Source organism: Eublepharis macularius, chromosome 5 (assembly GCF_028583425.1).
Source record: "Eublepharis macularius isolate TG4126 chromosome 5, MPM_Emac_v1.0, whole genome shotgun sequence".
In the NCBI taxonomy this organism is placed as follows: Eukaryota; Metazoa; Chordata; class Lepidosauria; order Squamata; family Eublepharidae; genus Eublepharis; species Eublepharis macularius.
In genome coordinates this window covers 150,163,216-150,186,446 of record NC_072794.1, presented here as the reverse complement: position 1 = coordinate 150,186,446, position 23,231 = coordinate 150,163,216, and the positions used below count along the sequence as shown (strand labels likewise).

Below are 23,231 nucleotides of genomic sequence, written 5' to 3'. Positions count from 1 at the left end.
GGCCAATGTGCTTGCACACCGAGCCAAGTACGCCGCACAATATCCACCTGCCGGGCTGCCTGATTCATGAGAATTTCTCCTCCTCATTGAAAGGGGAACTTATACGATCTAGACAGATACCAGCTCTTCAATGAAAAAGGATGAGTGCATTTTTTGGAAGGGAAGGCAGTTTGATTGGGTGATTGACACTATCAAGTTGCTCGTCTTACTCTTTAGTTGCAATTTGGGAAAGCACCCATAAGCTTCCTCTCGTTTGCGTTTTCCTCTTACCAAAATGGCTGTTGGAGGTGGTGGGGAAGCAGGAGAGCAAATGACAAGATGGGTATTCTCAGTTGTTTTGGAGAAACGGGTGCTTTCTTCCACTAAAGAAAGTTACAAGGCTATTTCATAGAAAGCACTACAATCTTTGTCTCTGTGACTTGTTTTGCTGTGAAGCACCATGGCACCAAAAGGATTTTTGTAAGCTAATTTCAAACCAGCTGTATTCAGTTGGATTCAAGCCTCTCTATTCATCCATCCGTCAACTTGGCTATTGAATTTGCAGGCCCGATATCTGTGAGATATTTTTTCTCTAGCTTTCAAATTCCAGGGTTGTTTTTCTTGTCTTGTTTTCCCACCCCCTTCAAGCTAACAGAGCATAGTGATGGAGAACTACATAAAAAAAGCCTTATGAAATGCAAAGAGACCGACCTCCTGCCAAGGGAACGCTGCTTTGATACAGATCATTGGCATTTCACAGCTGTATAGAAAAAAGCAATATTTTCACAAGTCCTGCAGTGTAAGGCCACCTAAAAGCATTTGAACAGATAAAGAAACTCTCTTTGATTGCTGAATACATTTTGCTTCCTCATGGATTCACTTTACGTACATGAAACACATCCTGATTACTACTGAGCTCAGGGCTGTGCAGAAACAAGACAGATTTTTCCACTGAGCCTTCGGTTAAATTTCCCCCTTGCATCTGCAGCATGGAGGATCTTGTCAAAAGTATGTAAAGAGTGGGGGGGAGGGGTTGGAGCTATTTGACATATATTTTAACAGCTGAGACAATATAACCTGGATGTCGTTGTAACAGCACCACTATTGTTAGATGATACTGCTGTGATTTTATTTTGCAACTGTAGTACTTGAAACTGAACAAACAACAAAAAAGAACAACTTGTGCTAACACTTGCATGTCTTGATATACACTGCTTTTTTAACTTCTCAAGTACCAGTATGGGTTGGTTCTCCAATTGGGTTATGGAGCTCTACGTCACAAAGGAAGGACCGCTCTGTCTGCAGAACTGTAGCTGGTGTAGCTTCATGTGTGTTTCTCCCAACCCCCATATATCCGTTTTTGGAGAGTGATCAGGAGAAATTACCTGCTGATTGGTTACTTGATTATTTTGCCAGGCAACTCTGTATAATTAGGAATGGCCTTTAAGGGGAATGGAATGCCAAGTTGTTGTCCCACAACCAATTGCCATTCTTTTTTGTCTGGCTGTGGGAGCGTATAAGATAAGCTGCTGGTGAGAGGTTTGATAGCTTCTCACATGGACTTGGGCATTGTCGCATGCCAGGGCATTTGATTGCACTTAATTCCAATCATGATTATTTGGATTGATCCAAGATGGGGTCTCTCTTTAGCTCGGAAAAGCATAGATCAAGCCAGAAGGCCTCCTATCCAGTGCTGCCCATGTGGTTGCAATAGTTTGGACTCTCTTTCTAGGATTGTGGTGTTACACTTTGTGGAAGCAACTTCTGCATCATGTTGTGTGTGTTTGCACACATGCTTATGAAGTGGGTAAGCATGCCATTACTATTTTTTTGGAATGGAAAAGCTCATTTTGGCAGTCTCGAGCACATCATTTGCTTGTGCACCCTTATGTCAGAACTGACCCCTCCCCTTAAATCTGGCTTAGATTCAAAGTAGGTTGTTGTTTGACTATCCTTTTGTCTTTTTGCAAATCTCAAACTTTAAGCCTGCACTAAATTGCATGGGGCACAATGCAGTAAAAAAAGGTCTTGCTGTGTTTGTATTATTTATTAGAATAGATGTACCCCACTGTTCCTTTGTGGCTTAAGGTTGCTTACAATTCCAAGTTTTAAAACAAAACAAAATATAATAAATGTCACCCGTCCCCAAGAAAATGTCTGCAGTTGTAACAACAGTAAAAGTCCTCATAAATGCAGTGACCTTATAGCACCTCTTTAAAACTTCTAAAGACAGCATACATACCCTCACCTTATCAGTGATCCTGTTCCACAAAGTGTGAGCTACTATAGACAGGACATAGGCTCTATGGATGCCAAGCAAGCCCCCTTAGTGAAGGAACAACAACAAGGTAGTAACCAATCACAGCTGGCACATAGGGACATAAGAGGCCCCAGATTGGATTTATCGGGCTGGATCCAGATTAAATCACAATTTCCACCACTTTCTCCTTCTCCCCAATTTTCTTGTCCTCTTCATAATAATAATAACAACAACAACATTCGATTTATATACTGCCCTTCAGGACAACTTAATGCCCACTCAGAGCAGTTTACAAAGTATGCTATTATTATCCCCACAACAAAGCACCCTGTGAGGTGGGTGGGGTTGAGAGAGCTCCAGAGAACTGTGACTAACCCAAGGTCACCCAGCTGGCTTCAAGTGGAGGAGCAGGGAATCAAACCCAGCTCTCCAGAGTAGAGTCCTGCGCTCTTAACCACTACACCAAACTGGCTCATACCATTCATCAGGGTCCCCTGTCTTGCAGAAGGAGAATTTTGTGGAGATGGGGGTGGGGGGAGGCAGGAAAGTTCTACTCTGCCACTGGAAAATTTAGTCTGGATCCAACCCCTCATGTGTCCATAGTTATAGGACATCCAGAGCTTACCTGATGTGTGGGAGAGCAGGGTTCAGTGGCCACAAGTCCAAGAACTGTGTGGCAAGTACAGTAGGTCTTTGGAGCCTAAATCAAGATCTCTCTGCTGCAACGCAGCAACTCCTATACCCTGGGAGAGGATCGGAATAATGTCTGATGCAGTCACTGCAATTGCACAGATGGGGCAGAGCAGCCCAGTTCATGCGTGGAAGGACTTGGCTTAGATCCAATGTTTTGGTGCTCTGTGTTTCCCAACAGTCGTAAGAGCACTTGTTACGAGTATCATTGCAAATATCTCCCATGGCTTATTTTACCATTTGAAGCAACAGGAAACATCTCTGAAGAAATCTGTGGGTTTTTTTATTAGCAGCAGGGATGAAGGAAGTTGTTCAACATGCAATGTTGTCACCAAAACAGTAGGCAGCTGCGGAGCATAGAATGACCTCCATTGTTAATTGCTGAAACAGACATGGTGAGGCATAGCTTGAGAAGGGAGTATTTTAAAGTGAATGGGATTACTGGTGTGGCTGGGATGCCTGTGTTCTGCTACATCCTTTTGAGATGGTACAGATGGTGGTTGGGAAATTCTTGGAGTTTTGGGGATGGAGCCTCGGAAGGGTGGGGTTTGGGGAGGGAGTTCAGCTCAGTAAGTTATAATGCCATAGAGGCCACCCTCCAAAGCAGCCATTTTTTCCAGGGGAACTGCTTTTGTTTTCTGGAGATCAGTTGTAATTCGAGGAGGTCTCCAGGGCCCACCCTAATGGCAACCCTAATCCAGTGGCAGAATGGACCTTCCTAGCCTCCCTCTTCTGGTCTCCCTCGAGGGGATAGGGGACCCTGAGAAATTAACAGGGGGCCTGTAGTAGGGTTACCAGGCTGCAGCCAGCAATCGCTGGGAGAAATTGAGTGGTGGGACTTGGTGCACCCGCATCATGCTAATAGGCTGATGACACTTCCAGTAAAAACTGGAAATGACATCTTTAGAAGTTCTAGCATTTACAAAAACTCTATGGCTTTTACAGTGGAATTTTTGTAAATGCGACAACATCTGCTGTAGCATCTGTGCTCACTCCATTCCCCACCTTCCATTTCTTCCTTCCAGGTGCTGAAAGATAGACGACTGGAATTAGCATCCCTTGTGTGTAGCAGCAAGAGGAAATGGGCACAAATTGACAATTTAGTCTAGATCCAAGCCCTTGCGCTGCCACAAAAGAGGCATTAGAGGACTAGGAGGGGAGATGATGAGAGATGGCAGGCAGCAGATGCCTCTCTCATGCTCTGTCTGTGCCACCCGCATGACATTGGGCTGGTGGAAAGGCAGTGTTGCAAAGCTACGGTGTTGCACCCAGACACAAAGATGACAATGTGCAGCAAATGGCAGAGGCAGTAAAGGAGCAAGAAACAGATAAACCAGCATTCAGGAGCAAACCATTATTGGTTACTTGAGAGGGGCTGTGGCTCAGTGATACAGCATCGGTTTATTGTGCATAAAGTTTCAGGTTCAATCCCTGACACTACTCTCCAGTTAATAATAATAAAATAATAATATTTGATTTATATACCACCCTTCAGGACAACTTAATTACCCCTCAGAGGGGTTTACAAAGTGTGTTATTATTATTATTCTCATGACAATCTCTCTGTGAGGTGGGGCTGAGAGAGCTCCTGGAAGTTGTGACTGACGCAAGGTCACCCAGCTGGCTTCAAGTGGAGGAGTGGGGAATCAAATCCGGTTCTCCAGATTAGAGTCCTGCCGCTCTTAACCACTACACCAAACCGGCACTCATATGCTCTCTTAAGGATCACATAGAACATGTTATGACAGACCTTTGCCTGAAACCCTGGAGAGCTGCTGCCACTCTGAGTAGACAATGCTGAATTTGATGCACCAAGGGTCTGATTCAGTAGAAGGCACCTTCATGGGTTCATGTGTTGTTACTTACGTCTGAATGACTAATCAGAGTTTGTTGCACAAACCTCAGTTTAAACATCTGGATGCAACCTGGAGGATCTAGTGTAAAAAAAATGGTTCAGTGCGTGTCTGCAATATACTTTCCCCCCATATATTTTGTTAAAAGAGAAAAAAAGAAATAAAAGAGAAAAATAGCAGTAGTTAGCAATACATAAAATAACCAAGACAGACAGTATAACAAAGTACTTAAACTATATAATGCTTCTCCTTTCCCTCCCTCATTACTTTACATTGAACATTTGGTATTAAGTATTTGATAATCTACATTAATTTCTTTTATTTATGTCATAATGTGATAATTCTTAATTTTTCTTAAATTCCAGCTGCATAATAATAAAAAAAAAGCTTTCCATTTTTTCTGAAATTCTTGGATGCACATAAGAAGTGGCATGTCTGCATTACACGGACAAAGTGTATATTGTATTGTCGAAGGCTTTCACGGCCGGAGAACGATGGTTGTTGGGGGTTTTTCGGGCTGTATTGCCGTGGTCTTGGCATTGTAGTTCCTGACGTTTCGCCAGCAGCTGTGGCTGGCATCTTCAGAGGTGTAGCACCAAAAGACAGAGATCTCTCAGTGTCACAGTGTGGAAAAGATGTAGGTCATTTGTATCTACTCAGGAGGGGTGGGGTTGAGCTGAGTCATTCTGTAAGAGTTTCCCAGGGTGTGGAATGCTAATGGCGGGAGGCTTCACTGTAACCTGAGGAGGTTCTTTTGCATATGGATTGGTGCTTGATGTGCTAATCTTCTCTGCAGGGCTATTGTCGGGTGTGGAGTGTTTTGTTGGCCTGGTGTTTTTCAGAACTGGAGCCCATGCTCTGTTCATTCTTAAGGTTTCTTCTTTCCTGTTGAAGTTTTGCTTATGCTTGTGAATTTCAATGGCTTCCCTGTGCAGTCTGACAAAGTAGTTGGAAGTGTTGTCCAGTATTTTGGTGTCCTGGAATAAGATACTGTGCCCTGTTTGAGTTAGGCTATGTTCAGCCACTGCTGATTTTTCAGGCTGTCCAAGTCTGCAGTGTCTTTCATGTTCTTTTATTCTTGTCTGGATGCTACGCTTTGTGGTCCCGATGTAAACTTGTCCACAGCTGCAGGGTATACGGTATACTCCTGCAGAGGTGAGGGGGTCTCTGCTGTCTTTTGCTGATCGTAGCATCTGTTGTATTTTTCGGGTGGGTCTGAATACTGCTTGAAGGTTATGCTTTTCCATAAGCTTTCCCATCTGATCAGTAATTCCTTTGATATATGGCAAAAACACTTTTCCTGTAGGTGACTGTTTTTCCTTGGTTGTTTGATTCATCCTGGGTTTGATTGCTCTTCGGATTTCATTTCTGGAGTAGCCATTTGCCTGAAGTGCGTGGTTTAGATGATTAATTTCCTCATTGAGAAAGCGCGGCTCACATATCCGTCTTGCACGATCCACTAATGTTTTCATTATGCCTCTTTTCTGTCGGGGGTGGTGATTGGAGTTTTTGTGTAAGTACCGATCAGTGTGAGTTGGTTTCCTGTAGACCTTGTGACCTAACTGAAAGTTTGCTTTGCGGATGACCAAGGTATCTAGGAATGAGAGTTTTCCCTCACTTTCTTTCTCCATTGTGAATTGTATGTTCAGGTGGATGTTGTTGAGATGATTCAAAAACTCCCTCAATTCTTCCTCCCCATGGCTCCAAATGATGAATGTATCATCCACAAACCGGAACCATACACTGGGTTTGTGGGGTGCTGATTCTAGAGCTGTTTTTTCAAAATGTTCCATGTAGAAGTTTGCTATAACTGGGCTGAGTGGGCTCCCCATGGCCACCCCATCCATCTGTTCATAGAATTCGTTGTCCCATTGGAAGTAACTGGTTGTCAGACAATGATGGAATAAGGCTGTTACATCCTCTGGGAAAATCTGATTAATCAGTGCAATAGTGTCTTTTACCGGAACCTTGGTAAACAGGGATACAACATCAAAACTGACAAGTATGTCTTGTGGATTGAGTTTCAGAGAACTGATTTTGTTGATGAAATCTGCTGAATCTTTGATGTAAGACGAGGTTTTCCCGATGTGGTCCTGCAGGAGATCTGCCAGATGTCTAGCTAATTCATATGTCGGTGAACCAATGGCACTCACAATGGGTCGGAGTGGGACTGAATCTTTATGTATTTTGGGGAGTCCATATAGTCTAGGTGGCTGTGCTTCAGTCTTGCAAGACTGAAGCACAGCCACCTAGACTATATGGACTCCCCAAAATACATAAAGATTCAGTCCCACTCCGACCCATTGTGAGTGCCATTGGTTCACCGACATATGAATTAGCTAGACATCTGGCAGATCTCCTGCAGGACCACATCGGGAAAACCTCGTCTTACATCAAAGATTCAGCAGATTTCATCAACAAAATCAGTTCTCTGAAACTCAATCCACAAGACATACTTGTCAGTTTTGATGTTGTATCCCTGTTTACCAAGGTTCCGGTAAAAGACACTATTGCACTGATTAATCAGATTTTCCCAGAGGATGTAACAGCCTTATTCCATCATTGTCTGACAACCAGTTACTTCCAATGGGACAACGAATTCTATGAACAGATGGATGGGGTGGCCATGGGGAGCCCACTCAGCCCAGTTATAGCAAACTTCTACATGGAACATTTTGAAAAAACAGCTCTAGAATCAGCACCCCACAAACCCAGTGTATGGTTCCGGTTTGTGGATGATACATTCATCATTTGGAGCCATGGGGAGGAAGAATTGAGGGAGTTTTTGAATCATCTCAACAACATCCACCTGAACATACAATTCACAATGGAGAAAGAAAGTGAGGGAAAACTCTCATTCCTAGATACCTTGGTCATCCGCAAAGCAAACTTTCAGTTAGGTCACAAGGTCTACAGGAAACCAACTCACACTGATCGGTACTTACACAAAAACTCCAATCACCACCCCCGACAGAAAAGAGGCATAATGAAAACATTAGTGGATCGTGCAAGACGGATATGTGAGCCGCGCTTTCTCAATGAGGAAATTAATCATCTAAACCACGCACTTCAGGCAAATGGCTACTCCAGAAATGAAATCCGAAGAGCAATCAAACCCAGGATGAATCAAACAACCAAGGAAAAACAGTCACCTACAGGAAAAGTGTTTTTGCCATATATCAAAGGAATTACTGATCAGATGGGAAAGCTTATGGAAAAGCATAACCTTCAAGCAGTATTCAGACCCACCCGAAAAATACAACAGATGCTACGATCAGCAAAAGACAGCAGAGACCCCCTCACCTCTGCAGGAGTATACCGTATACCCTGCAGCTGTGGACAAGTTTACATCGGGACCACAAAGCGTAGCATCCAGACAAGAATAAAAGAACATGAAAGACACTGCAGACTTGGACAGCCTGAAAAATCAGCAGTGGCTGAACATAGCCTAACTCAAACAGGGCACAGTATCTTATTCCAGGACACCAAAATACTGGACAACACTTCCAACTACTTTGTCAGACTGCACAGGGAAGCCATTGAAATTCACAAGCATAAGCAAAACTTCAACAGGAAAGAAGAAACCTTAAGAATGAACAGAGCATGGGCTCCAGTTCTGAAAAACACCAGGCCAACAAAACACTCCACACCCGACAATAGCCCTGCAGAGAAGATTAGCACATCAAGCACCAATCCATATGCAAAAGAACCTCCTCAGGTTACAGTGAAGCCTCCCGCCATTAGCATTCCACACCCTGGGAAACTCTTACAGAATGACTCAGCTCAACCCCACCCCTCCTGAGTAGATACAAATGACCTACATCTTTTCCACACTGTGACACTGAGAGATCTCTGTCTTTTGGTGCTACACCTCTGAAGATGCCAGCCACAGCTGCTGGCGAAACGTCAGGAACTACAATGCCAAGACCACGGCAATACAGCCCGAAAAACCCCCAACAACCAAAGTGTATATTTGTGTAGAGGAGGGAGAAATTAATTAATGCATATCTAATCTCTTCTATAGGAACAGTCAAGGTGAAGAGTTCAAATATTCAAGTGGGAGACCTTATCATTGTGGAAAAGGTATGTCTGGATTTGCAAAGGTGTTTGTACTTCTTGCCAAGCCAGAAGCTGGTACAGTCCTCTGGCAAAAGTAAAATGCATTTATCTTTTCCTGTAGGCCAGGTTCAGATTTGTTGTCTTGCTCTGAATAAACAGTGCCTAATATCAAGTCTTACATTATTTGATATATGAATGCTATTTAAATTGCCAGCTTTGCTGTTCACCTTTACATTGGTTGATTCTTATCTGAATATCATTGACTCTGTCCACAGAGATGTTTTTCTCAGCCTTTGCTTCCAAACTGGAGTGCTGTTTTGTAGAAAATTCACGTGATGTCTTCCTCTAAGCATGCACTTCCAAGAGTTACTGTGTCCTTGATATGCACTCTCTAAACTGTTTTCCTATGATCTTTTTGGAAAGAACTCATTCCAAGAGTGATAGTACACCATTTGGACAGGAAAATATGCATTTTGAAGGTCCCACCTATATCAGCAAAGAGCCCCATGGCACAAAGTGGTAAGCTGCAGTACTGCAGCCCAAGCTCTGCTCACGACCTGAGGTCGATCCCGGCGGAAGCCGGGTTTAGGTAGCCAGCTTAAGGTTGACTCAGCCTTCTGCCTTCCAAGGTTGGTAAAATGAGTACCCAGTTTTCTGGGGGTAAAGTGTAGATGACTGGGGAAGGCAATGGCAATTTGGCAAACCACCCCGTAACAAAAAGTCTGCCAAGAAAACGTCGTGATGCGGCATCCCCTCCATGGCTCATTAATGACTTGGTGCTTGCACGGGGGACTACCTTTACCTTTTGCCCATATTGACACCATTTTTTATTGGCCAGATGCTTCCATTTTTCCCACTGCACCACCAGAGGGCCTTATAAGGGTTTATTTAAAAAATCAGTAATTTCTACTGCGCTATAACATTATAGCAATTACCATTTTTTTAAAAAAAAGCTCAAAAGCCCTCTGTGTCATGGCAGGGGAAATCATGGATGATAGAGCAAAGTGTTCAGAAGACTCCTGTGTGGACAATCTGTTGCCAGTTGCAATGCCTTAATTGTTTGCTGTAGCAATGAATACAAAACAGACAACCCTCCCCATTTTGATAGTTGTTCCATGTACGTAAAAGGGGACACTTCTACAGTTACCACTGCCTTTTGATGAGTGGCATATATGCCCTCAGAGGATCAGCACATAACACAGAATACATACATGGTAGATATGCAGGATGGCATATATGATAGATTAAACTAAATATAATGGTGTCCTTTGGTCCGCTACAGAGATGCTGCCACCATGTTAAAGTGCTTTAAAAATGCTGCAAGGACCTGATTCTGATTGGGCCTGCAGTGTAGCAGGCTGTGGTGCTCTTGTTCCCTCCCCCCACGAACAGCTGTTTCAGGATTTGAATAGGCTAGGGCGGGGTGGGGGGCAGGGGACAAGAGCACCTCCACCTACTGTGCTGCAGGCCCAGTCAGGGTCAGCCCTCACGGCATTCTTAAAATCACATCAAAATAGCAGCACATCCATGTGACAGGCACAAGGATGCCATCATGTCTAGTCAATCCTCATGTCACTCACAAATGTCAGGTTTGTTTGTGGCACGGATTCAATGATAGAGAAGGATTGGCGTGTGATTCATAGACTCATACAGTTGGAAGGAGTCTTACAGACCATCTAGTCCAACCCTGCGCTCAATGAAGGAACAACCTAACGCATCCCTGACAAGTATTTGTTTAGCTGCTCCTTGTAGACTGCCAATGAGGGGGTTCATCTACGCTAATTCCTTCCCCTCCCCCTGCCCACACACAAGCAAGCAATGCCAGACTCTATGCTGGAGTGTTGGGCAAACTGAGCCAAATTATATGGTCAGAATAAATTATGTAAATTATCAATATTTTCATGTTTTATCCGGATCTTGTGTTTGTGATTTCTCAGAGCTTATAGAAATTTTAACAAGTGCAGTGAAAACTGGGATCTTGGCTGTGCCGGATCTTAATATTGAACTAGTACTTTTCAATAAAAAATGGAATGGAATAGATTTAAAACTGAGGGGAGACACACGGCCCTGACCTTCACCTTTTCCAGCATTTATTCATTTATTTATATAAACATTTTACCCCACCTTTCCTCGTGGTTCAAGGTGACTTACAAGAATAGATTAAAATTATTTACTGCTAAAGTCAAAGTAAAATAACTCCCAAATCCCCCTGTCCCCCCCTTAAAAGATGCTTGTCATTCAAACCCCCTCAAAGGCCTTGGCAAACATATAGGCCTTGCAGCACCTTCTAAAGATCTCCAAGGTGGGAGCGTGCCTCTGACCTTTTCAGGGAACCCTTTCCACAGAGCTGGGGCCATAATGGAAAAGGCCTGAACGCTAGACGATGCCAGATGGGCCAGCCTAAGAGGTGGCATCGTCAGCAGATGCCTACCTGAAGACCATAGCTGGCAGGAACCTTCAAACATTTCCCTTAGCGGCTGTTTTTTAGGATATTACAAGGGGGGGCAGTTTAATGGGACTTAGAAGATTCCCTTTAATTACCCCTTTAAATCCCCCCCCCCCATAATAAGGATATTGGATAAGTATTTCAAAGAGAATCAGGATTGTGACATTTACTTATTTACTTACTTAGTTCATTTAAGCTCCCCTCTTCTCCCCAGCCAATGTGGCTTACAATATTCTTCTTTCCCTCTGTTTTATCCTCATAACAACAACAATTCTGTAAGGTACATTAGGCTGAGTGAGAGTGTCTGGCCCAAGATTACTCAATGAGCTTCCATGGTAGAGTGGAACTTTTAACTTGGATCTTCCAGCTCCTAGTCCAAGATTTTAACCAGTACATCACTCAACACACCCATTCAAATTGCAGCATTTGTTGCAGACAAATTGAGTATTCAAAATCAAGTTAACAAGTAATATATTAAGCATACAGAGAAAACATAAAGATGGATTAAGCTTGCTAAATTTTCAGTTGTCTCATTGGTTTATGAATTTGAAGTTGGGAGCCTTTAGTTTAAGACAGCATGGTGTAGGCTAGAATGGGCCAAGCTACAAGTGACGCCTAACACAGGTTGGACACATGTCAGCTTCCCTCAAGTTTTGATGGGAAATGTAGGCGTCCTGGCCTTGCAGCTTGGCTCTCTGACTGTTGTCCAATGGACTTTTCAACTGTCACTTGTCCAACATTCCGCCAAGCTGCCTACATTTCCCGCCAAAACTTGAGGGAAGCTGACAAGTGTCCAACCTGTGTCATTCATCACTTGTAGCTTGGATGTCAGACTAGGAGCTGGAAGGCCCAGGTTTGATTCCCTGCTCTGCCATGGAAGCTTGCTTGGTGACCTTGGGCCAGTCACCTACTCTTAGCCTAACCTACCTCTCAGGAGGTTTTGTGAGGAAAAAATGGCAGAGAATAATGTAAGCCATTTTGGAAGAGATATGTTTACTTGTACAAAATTTAAGGTAAAAATGTTTTTAATAAGAGAATGGCCTGGTGGGATGTTTCCCCTCAGAAGAGTTTAAAATTACTACCACATATGACTACACTGTTAGAAATATCAGAGATAGGGATCTGTGACTATTTATGTTAGTGCTGTTGCATTGAGAAGGCATATAGAATTTTTATGGATTTGGGTCTTCATGCTATCGAGAACTGTTATCCTATGTGTTTACTGCAGCAAAGATCTATGCCAGTTACTAGAAATAGGAAAAAATAATATCTAGAATTGACAAATGGGAAAACAAGGTGTAAGCTTGTGCTGCTTTGGCCAAACTAATGTACTGTGAAAAGGACACAAGAGAAGACTGTCAATAGTGCAATCAATTTAGAGGACATTTTTGATTATTTATTACCTACTGAAAAAGTAAAGTGCATCTACAAATGCCGATTGTATATTTAGTCTAATCTGTTAAAAGTGTTAGAAAATCAATATGTAGCTTTGTAATTCAATAGTAGCTGCAATAATGGGCTACAATTTTTTAAATCAATGTTAGGATAGGGAAACAATGAGAATTCATACTATATAGCTTTTACCAGTTCAAAAGGTCTGAAAACAGGGTGTTGAAAAATCTGCTCTTTAAAGCATAGTTCAAATTATTGGAAGGCCTTTTTAATGAACTCCACTATTACAGATGACAGTGAAACTACAAGTCCCTGTCAAACTAATGTTAGTTAGAACTAAAGATGGGCGCGAACCACAAAAAAACCAGACTATGTGGTTCGTAGTTTGTGAATTTTCACGAGCCACGAACTGGCACAAATTGGGGCCAGTTTATGAACCAGTTCGTGGTTTGCGGTGTTTAAATGCCCCTTTCCAGCCACTTAGCAGTGGCAGGGAAAGGGGCATTTGACAGTTTAAAGGGCCCTTTCCTGCCTTGCAAGTGGCAGGGCCCTTTAAACTGCCCAAACCCCACCCCCAGCCCCACACTTACCTTGCCCTGCAGGCCCATGGCATCCTCCCCCTTCTCCCGTGAGGGGCGGAAAGGCCATTTTTGGCCTCTTCCACTGCTGCATGGGCCCGCAAGGCGGTGGAGAAGGCAGAAAATGGCCTTCCCGCCTCTCAAATGGCTGCCACAGCCGCCTGCAGGGCAAGGTAAGTGTGGGGCTGGGGCTGGAGGAGTTGGGAGTGGGGGTGGGGACTGGGGTTTGGGCAATTTAAAGGGCCCTGCGGCTTGCAAGCCTCAGGTCCCTTTAAACTATCAGCTGGCAGGCGGCAAGAGGGGAATTCCCCCCTTCTGCCTGCCAGCTGATAGCTTAAAGGGACCTGCTGCTTGCAAGCCGCAGGAAAAGTTTACATGGCCATTTCCCTGGGGAGGTGGCCATTTAAACTGCGCCTTTACAAACCAAACGAACCAGTAGACCAGTTCGTGGAAGTTCATGGAAACGAGCTTCCATGAACCACTGGTTCGCAAACCACTAACTGGCCTGGTTCATGCGTGTTTTGGGGTCATAATACGATTCGTGCCCATCTCTAGTTAGAACTAAGTCCTGTCAAAAAGCAGTGGTACCTAAATTAATCATGGGTAACTTCTTTCAGTTGGTTTCAGTGGGATTTTCACGTGGGGATTTTTTCCTGTATGTAAAGCTGGACGCTCTCTGATTAAACACACCCTGTTTTTCTTTGAAGAGGAATCCGCAGCATGTCTCTGATTTAAAGAGGGATCTATGTAGACTAGGGGTCCCCGACCTTTTAAAGCCAGGGAGTACATTTGTAATTCTGACACAGTGCTGTGGGTGCAGCAACAAAATGGCTGCCCCAGCTTACCTTCAGTCACACAGTGAAGATCCTTGTGCTGCGGAAGCAGCTCCTCCCAAAGCAATTTTTTAAAAAAATGCATAGCCAGTCAGAACTCTGCTGAGCAAAATCCCTACCTGGCACTACCCACTTTCTAAAAACACTTGGAAAGCACCAGGAAAGTGTTGGTGGCCACAGTTGTGCCCATGGGCACCACCTTGGGGACCCCTAGTGTACACTGTCTGTGTGGACATCCTCTCTGTTGCCACTACAGGGCAGGGGTGAAGCTGGGTCCTGCTTTCAAAATGTCGGGCTTATAGCTGCACACTACTGCCCTCGTCTTTTTTAGCCCTTTACATTGTTTTTTCCCCTTTTTTCTGCTGAACCATACTGTTAGAGAGTGGCTTGGTAGGGAAAGAGGGGTTGGGGGGGCGGTCCTGGTGCCACTGCCTTTGTGCCTGCACAGTTTTGCAGGAGCATTGGGGGAGACGGAAGACCAGGATCTGGAGCATTTCCAGCCATTCCTACACTACTTGCTGCTACTGCCATGACAGTGTTGCATTTCTGTGCCCGTGTGCGGCAGAAGCAGCCTCAGTCATGACTAAAGGCCAAACTACATATGCAAATCAAACGGTGCATTAAAACTGCAAGGGATGTTGTGTCTAGAGGGTTTGATTTGGAATGCAGAATAATTCTTTCCCCCCACTCGCTGCTTTTCTGCCACAATTCCTTCCCTTCATCTGCAGATTACCATGTATACCCCTTCCCCACAGTCAAGTATATGTCTTGACTCACACAACAGAGAGGAGTGGGGGAGCGGGGGGGGGGGTAGTTACAGTAGCTCACAGCTTGTGTTGTAAAATAAAGAAGAAATGACTCTGATCTAAGCTCTATTCTGAATCCTCTTGTTTTTGTGTCTTATTGTGAATTTGGATGGCGAATTGAATGCTGTGTAACCCCCTCTCTCTTTGCAATGCAGAACCAACGAGTCCCGGCTGACATGATCTTCCTGAGGATATCGGAAAAGAATGGTAAGCATCTGGAACCAATTTTGAACATAACCATTAAAACCTTTTACTGATTATTAGGGGAAAAAATATCTGCTTGAAAATGTAACCCAAGTAAATGCAATTTTAGGTTGGGTGATCCAGCCCATTCCAACACTCACCCTTTTGTTGTTTTTTGATGTCTTGGGTATCTTTGTTTGTGACCATTAAAAACACGAGAGACCATTTAATCCATGTTGTGTCTCGTTATGCCCCTGAGAAAAAGAGTGTATGCTATATCTATCTCTATCTTTATATGGCTGTACTGAACTTGTAGCTGACATGCTTTGCATATTTCTGTATTTATTCAGAAGGCATGGAAACAAATCTTATAAAAGCTTTTAAAGCTGATCTTGATTTTTGGGATTCCTTTGCATGTTTATTGACCTAGCCAGATGTTAAAACTGCAAGGAAAGGCAAGAATGACTTCAAAATATATGCAAAAATGCCCCCACAGTCTCCAGACTGCAGGACTCTGCCTGCGTGTGATAATATTTATCAAGCGAACAGCTGCCCGTGGCACTGTTTATTCAAGTGCAGTCATATTACGGTCCTGGTGGCCGCCATCAAATTGTTTGTGGGTCATACAGAGAAGATGACCCAGATCGAAAGTGCAATTGGGAGGCACACATGGAGCTGTCCCCAATGCTGAAATGAATGAGTTGCTTGGCTTATGGCTACGACAAACAAAAGGAGACTGATGGTAAACGAAACGGTACAGGCTCTTATTCCTGGGGGAGATTCCCAGAGCGCTCTGGCTTGATCAAATATGCTCAGAACAATTTTGCTTTTGTGTGATGTGGAAGGAAGCCACTGTGATGCAGTTGGTCAAAACTATTATTGTCAATTGTTATTGCTATCATTCCTCCTTGATTACACAGTGCAAGTGAAAATACAATATAATCAACAGCTAGGACATTCACTGAGCAAAGTAATAGAGAATGTATTGGAGAATGCCAAATAAATAGCATCTCCTTATCTTTGTTTATCTCATCAGTCACTAGCACGCGTCTACCTGTTCTTCAGATACTGAAGAAGTGAGGTGTGACTCACGAAAGCTCATACCCTGCCACAAACTTTGTTAGCCTTATAGGTGCTACTGGACTCTTGCTCTTTTCTACTGCTGCACACAGACTAACGCAGCTACCCATCTTGATCTATCTCCAGAAATACACAGTTCTGGAATTGACTCTCATGTGTGGCATCTACGGTGGCTGCCTCCCACCTGGAAATTGTTCCTATTATTAGTCTATCACTGGTGCTGTGTTTGGTAGAGTTTTCATTTTGATTTGGTCAAACAAGTGTGAACGAGTGCCATAAACTCTTTGCACTGCATACCTAAACTTGGTCTTTAGTAGGTACATTTGAATGTAATGCACCCTCATCTCCAAATCCTGATTAACACAAATTAAAAATCCTTAGGGTCCTGTTTTCTACGTACGGATCAGTTGGATGGCGAAACAGACTGGAAGCTGCGTCTCCCTGTCAGCTGCACTCAGAGATTACCCACTGCTTCAGTATGTAAAGCGTCCTGATTTTTTTTGTTTTCTTCTAAAACGTAACCAAACATTTAAAAACCCTGGCCTGTATGCAGCCATGCAATTCCAAAAGAAACTCAGATGCCCTTAATTTTTAAGAGGGGGTAGCTTTTTCTGGTGCTTCCCCCCAAAAAACATATACTTTTCCCTTTTGTGCTGTTCCTGAGGGTTTGTTTGTCCCCCGGTAACAATATTCCTTGGGCCTGCATCAGGAGTGGGAAGACAGCATGTTGCAAAAGTTTTAATAATGTGTAACGTTTATAACCCTATCCGTAGGATCTCCTTCAGATCCGATCATACGTGTATGCAGAGGAGCCTAACATTGACATCCACAACTTCGTTGGGACTTTTACTAGAGTAAGTGATTGTTGGTTTGGTATGTGCACAGTTGGAATTTTTTTCAAGAAATGGTGGTGATACTGCCAGTGGGCCTTAAACGTTTTCCAGAACAAACAACTTCATATTCTGTCTTGTGCATTTTCTGCCACCCTTCCACCAAGGAGCAATCCAAGGTTCTCTGTCCCCCATTGAACCCTCACAACATCCCTAAGGGGAAAAGCTCGTCCAAAGTCATCCAGTGAGCACCATGGCAGAGCAGGGACTAAAACCTGAGTGTCTCAGATACTAGTCAAACACTTGGTCTATTGAACTCCATTGCCTCTCTGTATTATTACTTTATGTCCGTGGTGGAGAAAGCTCCATGTTTTTGTGAACTGAGGGACTATGTGGTTTCATGTCTGGAATACTGGTCTTTCTGGAAAAACTGGGTTTCAGATCTCTCCTAACCTTGAGGCTCATGGAATACCTGTGGGTCATTCATTAGTTCTGTGCCTAACTTATATCACAGACTTGTGATGCTAAAACATGGAAGGATATTTGATGAAAATGTGCTAAAATGTATTGTCGCCTGTCACCAAATGGGCCCTCTGACTCGGGAACTCCATTCTGTTTGGGGCCTCCAGGAGGTCAGGATCCTCAGCAGCCATCGTGAGTCTTGGCCCAAAGGCACACTGCTCCTTCCCAACTCCCAGAGGGGTTCCTAGCTTCTCTTTGGGTGTTTATGCTGCCACCAGCTGGTCATTTTAAGTATCTATTACCTAAGAAGGACAGCACTTATAGCACTCTGCATTGCCACATCTGTGTCCACATCTCCTGCTCATTCCAGTTACCTACTGCAGAGAGCTCACTGCATTCACACACTCTGAGGATACAGAATTCCTGGCTTCTTTTTAGTAACGTATTTGATTGTGTCTTATTGTGGTTATGGAGGGTAAACGTTCAGCATTTAAAATAATAATAATATTAATAATAATAACAACATTCGATTTATATACCACCCTTCAGGATGACTTAACACCCACTCAGAGCAGTTTACAAACAATTGTCATTATTATCCCCACAACAAACACTCTGTGAGGTGGGTGGGGCTGAGAGAGCTCCTAGAAGCTGTGACTCACCCAAGGTCACCCATTGGCTTCAAGTGGAGGAGTGGAGAATCAAACCTGGTTCTCTAGATTAGAGTCCCGTGTTCTTAACCACTACACCAAACTGGCTGTAGCGATTTATTTATTTATTTAATTTATTTATTTAAAAGAAAAATGTCCACACACATACACTCAGCACAGCAACAGATTGGGCAAGGATGCAAAGAAAAGGTGCGTACACCCAGTCCTCTGTCCCATTTATTGCCGTCAAACTACACATGTGCAGCAAATAGAATTGTATACCACCTATTACAGTTTCTGTCATGGTCCTGTAGAACCACCTTTTAAGAGAAGTGAGGAAAAGTTGAGGAGATAACATCAGTGCTGAGCACAAAAATATATTTTCCATCATGCTCGCTCTCTCTCTTGTGATTTCAGTGTGGCATCTCAGTCGAGTCGGTTATTCTTTTCCATTCTGCTTGCCACAAAATAGGTTTCTTACAATGCTCTACCTTTTCACATGCAAGGTGCATAGTTCTGTGTGCTGAAAAATTACTCATCAATTCCATATAGGTTCAGTCCCTTTCAGAATCCTCAAATGTTACACACTCTCTGAAAACTTCATAATTAGAACTCCTAACAAAAAGAAGTTTTCTGTCCTGAATCTTTCAACTTTGTACTTAAACCTAAGTGTTCAGACAGTAGTCTAATAAAATATCAGGACTTGTCCATGTCTGTGAATGAAGCTGCATGAAACCCCTTGGCTGTCAGAAGTGTTCCACTTTGATATTACTTTGATTCTTGGTTCTCAAACCATTCATGAGGGACCAAAAAAAGACCCATCTTTGTGGTAATGTTTGTACAAGACAACTCTTGAGTGTTCTCTTTTTTTTAAAAAAAAAATCTTTTAGGAAGACAGCGACCCTCCAGTGAATGAGAGTTTAAGCATTGAAAATACCCTGTGGGCTAGCACAGTGATTGCTTCAGGTAAGGCCTAAAAGTGTGAATTTCTGAGGGGGTATGTTAGCAATTTTTTAAAAATCTCTTTGTAATTGAAATAATCATCTCTTGTCAATGGAAATTAGCGGTTGGAATGAACTTTTCCACTTGTCCTAACACCACAGGGGAGTTTGAGCTGACATCTAATTACCCCTTGGACATTTATAGATGAGAAGGCCTTGGAATTCTAATAACCTTTGGGCAAAGCGTCCCCTGCCAGAACAGCACTTAATTGCTCTCAATATTGATGTTTTAAATCTGTAACAGAAAGGGTGTCAAAGAGATTATAGATGGAATCAGGATAAAAGATCTCCAAGTAAATTCACAGCCATCACCCCATTTGTAGTTGCACAGAAAGGCACCTTATAGAAGCAAAACCACATGTATCATGTAGAAGTTGAAAGAAGTGGAAGAGATCTCTAATAAATACTTCTTAAAGAAAAGGGACCTTTTATATACCAGGAAATTAATATATGTATCTCCTTTTTATGTAAGCCTGATTTTTGTTTCCCTGTGAAAGAATTAAAAGGCATACCAGATAAAAATATCCCATGGCCTTGCTCTCCCGGTGATGTTATAGCTGTAGCCACATGTGTTCAGGTGTAAGAATGGGTTGGGACTGGAGAAAATTCAGAAAGGGAACCCAGTAAGATAACATTTAATCCTATGGAATCTTGGAATTTAGGCAGCAAGCTGTGGTATGATAACCAGAAACTAGGCTAGATAGTAGCTAAGGTATTGTATCATCAACTGTCTTTGTGTTGCTGCAGCTCAGGTAGGTGTTGTGGCTCTGCTCACTGCAAGAGCTGTTTTTCTGTATTATTTTCAGTGTTTGCTTCTTTGGTCTCGTATTGCTTATCCTGTGTCTATCTGAAAGTGTTCCAGGGTAGCAAATGTACAGTCCTGAGTGCTTATAGTACAGTAATTACTCGTGGGAACCTCTAGGGGGTATCATAATACAAATGTTTAACAATATAGTTAGAGGGAAATAGTTTTCCTGTGGAATTGGAGAAATGCCACCAGTCACACTACAGCCTTGAGGCATTAACTCCCTTCCCCCAACTTACACACATCGAGATGGCTATAAAAATAGAAAAGGGGGGAAATATGGCTATGTAGATCCGAATAGTTTGCTGTTGCTGCTTAGCTGCATGCATGTGTGAGAAGAAGCATATGTTGTACTGAGCAAGATTCTGCTCCTCTTCCCCAGTCAGTTTTGAATAGTTACCATAGTTACCAGAGACTTCAGTCTTAAGTACATTGAAAAGATTCTGCTGGTATTCACAGACAGACTGTTAACTTAGCTAGCTAACTAACTTAGGCCTGTGATCAATCAGCATTCTCTAGTCCTGTGGCACCTGTATTTTATGGATGGCCAACCTGCGGCCTGACTGCCACTTGTGATGCAGGTAATGGGGGTTTGTAGTACTGTTGGACAAGAATGGGAGGGTCCACAGCCTGGATAAAGCATTTTGAATAGGAGAGACTTTTCAGTCTTTTCTTTCTCATTCATATTCATTATGCATGATTGCCACAGGATAATTATTAATGTAAAAGAGAGCGGCTAGTTATTTGCAGGTCATAATAACTTGAAATACTTGACTGAAGCATGAGCCACATTAAGCTTCATGGGCAACCCCGCCCCCCCACCTGCACCTCAGACTGCTTCATCTGTGTTGCCTATACAAACAGGTATAACAGCAAGCTATAGGTTTGCCTCTGCCTGAATAAGCATAGGGTTCCCACCTCGCTATGTGTGCAACTGCCTAATGAATGGTTTCCACGTTCATGACAAACCATAGTTTGTGTTTCAGCTGGTGAACCATAGAAGTGAGCTTTTCCTAGCCTCCAGGATTCCAAATTGGGAACAAGCTGCTGTTTGCAGTCCTGGTTTTCTGGGATAGCCTAAATCATAATTTGCTCTTGGAAAACCTCCAGTGTTCTAAAAGTATTGAAGTCTTTCATTGGCTGGCTACATTAGAGGAAGGAGGAGAGAAGGGAGTGTATGAAATGAAGTCTCACAAGTTTGTTCCCATAACAACAAGGTATGGTTTGTTGTTGTATTTGGACTGAACCTTTGGCCTGAATGTCACATTATTATTACACAGCAATAATGAGCCATAACAATATAACTTCAGTTGTAATTTACATTACCTTGCTGTTAGCACTTGACAGCATACTCTGATGCATATCAATATGAGCGTTGATGGTTTCTCTGGGTCTAAATCATGTGCCCCCAAAAGACACTTCTGGTGTGGTAAGTGGAAATCAACATCTAGACTCAGTTTACTAAACCCACAGGTAGGCACACCAGTTTCTCTTCTGAGTCAAGCTTCCCACTTGGGTCTGTGGTAGAAATAATCAAGATGAGTTTCCATGTGTTGGTTTTTTTTTTATTAAAAAAAAACTCTACCACCATATTTCTGTCTTTAAATGTAGTCCTTTTGTGTTACCTCAGGAACTGTTGTGGGAGTGGTTCTGTATACAGGCCGGGAGCTGCGCAGTGTCATGAACACATCGAATCCACGGAGTAAGGTAAGGACTGAGTTCTGTGTGGGCCTTTTTACAATTATGCTGTATCCAATGCAGGGTTGCTACTGGTTTTTTTCATTTGACAAGGAGCTCCAGCCAGTCTGAGCTCCTTGAATGATACTGGCATGCTAGCTTATTCATTTAGAGAATTTCTGTGCCACCTGTCCAGAGACCTGCTTGCAGTCAGTCGATCACGGTTTAGAAACAATACAATAAAAACATTAAAAACAACGTAAAAGCAACTGATACTGAAACAAACCATAAAAAAACAAGACGGCATAAAAACAATCTCAAACATTCATCAACCTAAAATGAGATCCATAAAACAGGCTAGAAGAAGCCTATCAAAACAGCTAAGAAAGACAGAACCCCTCAGTTTCTGGGTCAAAATGAATGTTTTGGCTTGGCCTGGCCTTCTCTGTTGTTGCAAAGCACTCATAGCTCATATCTTGAAATACAAGGGGTAGTGAAACATAGTGATCACTGAGGTAGTAAGAAAGTCCATGTCTGGACAGCACTACCTCAGACGGGGGCGGGGGGGGGGCTTACATGATCAAATGCTCATCCATATGAATCCCCCCACTGCAAAAAAAAATGTCTTTCAAAAGATTTCTAGCCTAATCTGCTCCCTAATATGCTGTGTGTAAGAATTTTTTTTCTGTAGGGCTACTTCTAGATGGATAACAGAATCCGGACACAAGTTTGCCACCTTGGTGAAAATGAGGCCTTGGTCAGGATCACTTAATGCATAATAATTGCTCCTTTACATACTTCATCTGCTCAGTCAGATTCTTGGTAGTCGCAGAGAAAAGTAGAGTTTATTTTTTTTACTATACACTGGATGAGTTGTGAGATGATGAAGTTCAACAACAGTTTATAACCTGTTACAACCAGTCCTTTCATCTTCCTAGATTGGGCTCTTTGACCTGGAAGTGAACTGCCTCACCAAGATTCTCTTTGGTGCTTTAGTGGTGGTTTCGCTTGTCATGGTAGCTCTTCAACACTTCGCTGGCCGTTGGTATCTTCAGATCCTCAGATTTCTTCTCCTTTTCTCAAACATCATTCCAATCAGGTATGAAATAGTTGGGCTATTTTTCCCTTTTTAAAAAATAAGAACCATATTTCAGTAAAGATGCAGTAGTCTGGGCAAGGGGCATGACAAACTTGAACAAAATAGCAGATGCATTCCTCACCCTTATCCGGAGTCCAGTCATAGATGGCAACTTTACTCCATGTTTCCTCATGTGACAACTGCATAATTCCCAACTGAAATAGGTTAACACAAACTTCAGGGCATGTGTTAGTTGCTGGATTGTGCTGTTTCAGATGGTGAGTGCTGTTTTAAAAGTGAATGATTCTCCCTGTACATAAAATACTCTTTGTATGTATGAAACTGGCTTGCAACATCTTTCCTGATATAATTGTATATGTACAAAGAATATTTTTTGTAGGCGAGCACAGAAATATTTCATTCCTCTGAGACTGTATGGTCCAACAGTTTGAGATGGTACAGTGTCTGACATAGTACAGTATATGTTTTTTCTTGGTGGTTTGGAACTTCTTTGTTTAGCTTTCCATACAAACTGGGCACTGCGGGGATTTATTTTTCACTTGGTTCAT

At 42.9% G+C, this 23,231-nt stretch overlaps 1 protein-coding gene across 1 annotated transcript in view; it reads left to right on the top strand.

The window, feature by feature from the left end:
- The window catches only part of ATP9A (ATPase phospholipid transporting 9A (putative)), a 129,860-nt gene that overhangs the window by 53,115 nt on the left and 53,514 nt on the right, over positions 1 to 23,231 (top strand). The window contains exons 5-11 of the mRNA XM_054981182.1: positions 8,807 to 8,865; positions 15,052 to 15,103; positions 16,541 to 16,635; positions 16,933 to 17,013; positions 18,992 to 19,067; positions 21,538 to 21,614; positions 22,523 to 22,683. Coding sequence (XP_054837157.1) covers positions 8,807 to 8,865; positions 15,052 to 15,103; positions 16,541 to 16,635; positions 16,933 to 17,013; positions 18,992 to 19,067; positions 21,538 to 21,614; positions 22,523 to 22,683 — 601 coding nt within the window. The remainder of the gene's footprint in view (positions 1 to 8,806; positions 8,866 to 15,051; positions 15,104 to 16,540; positions 16,636 to 16,932; positions 17,014 to 18,991; positions 19,068 to 21,537; positions 21,615 to 22,522; positions 22,684 to 23,231) is intronic.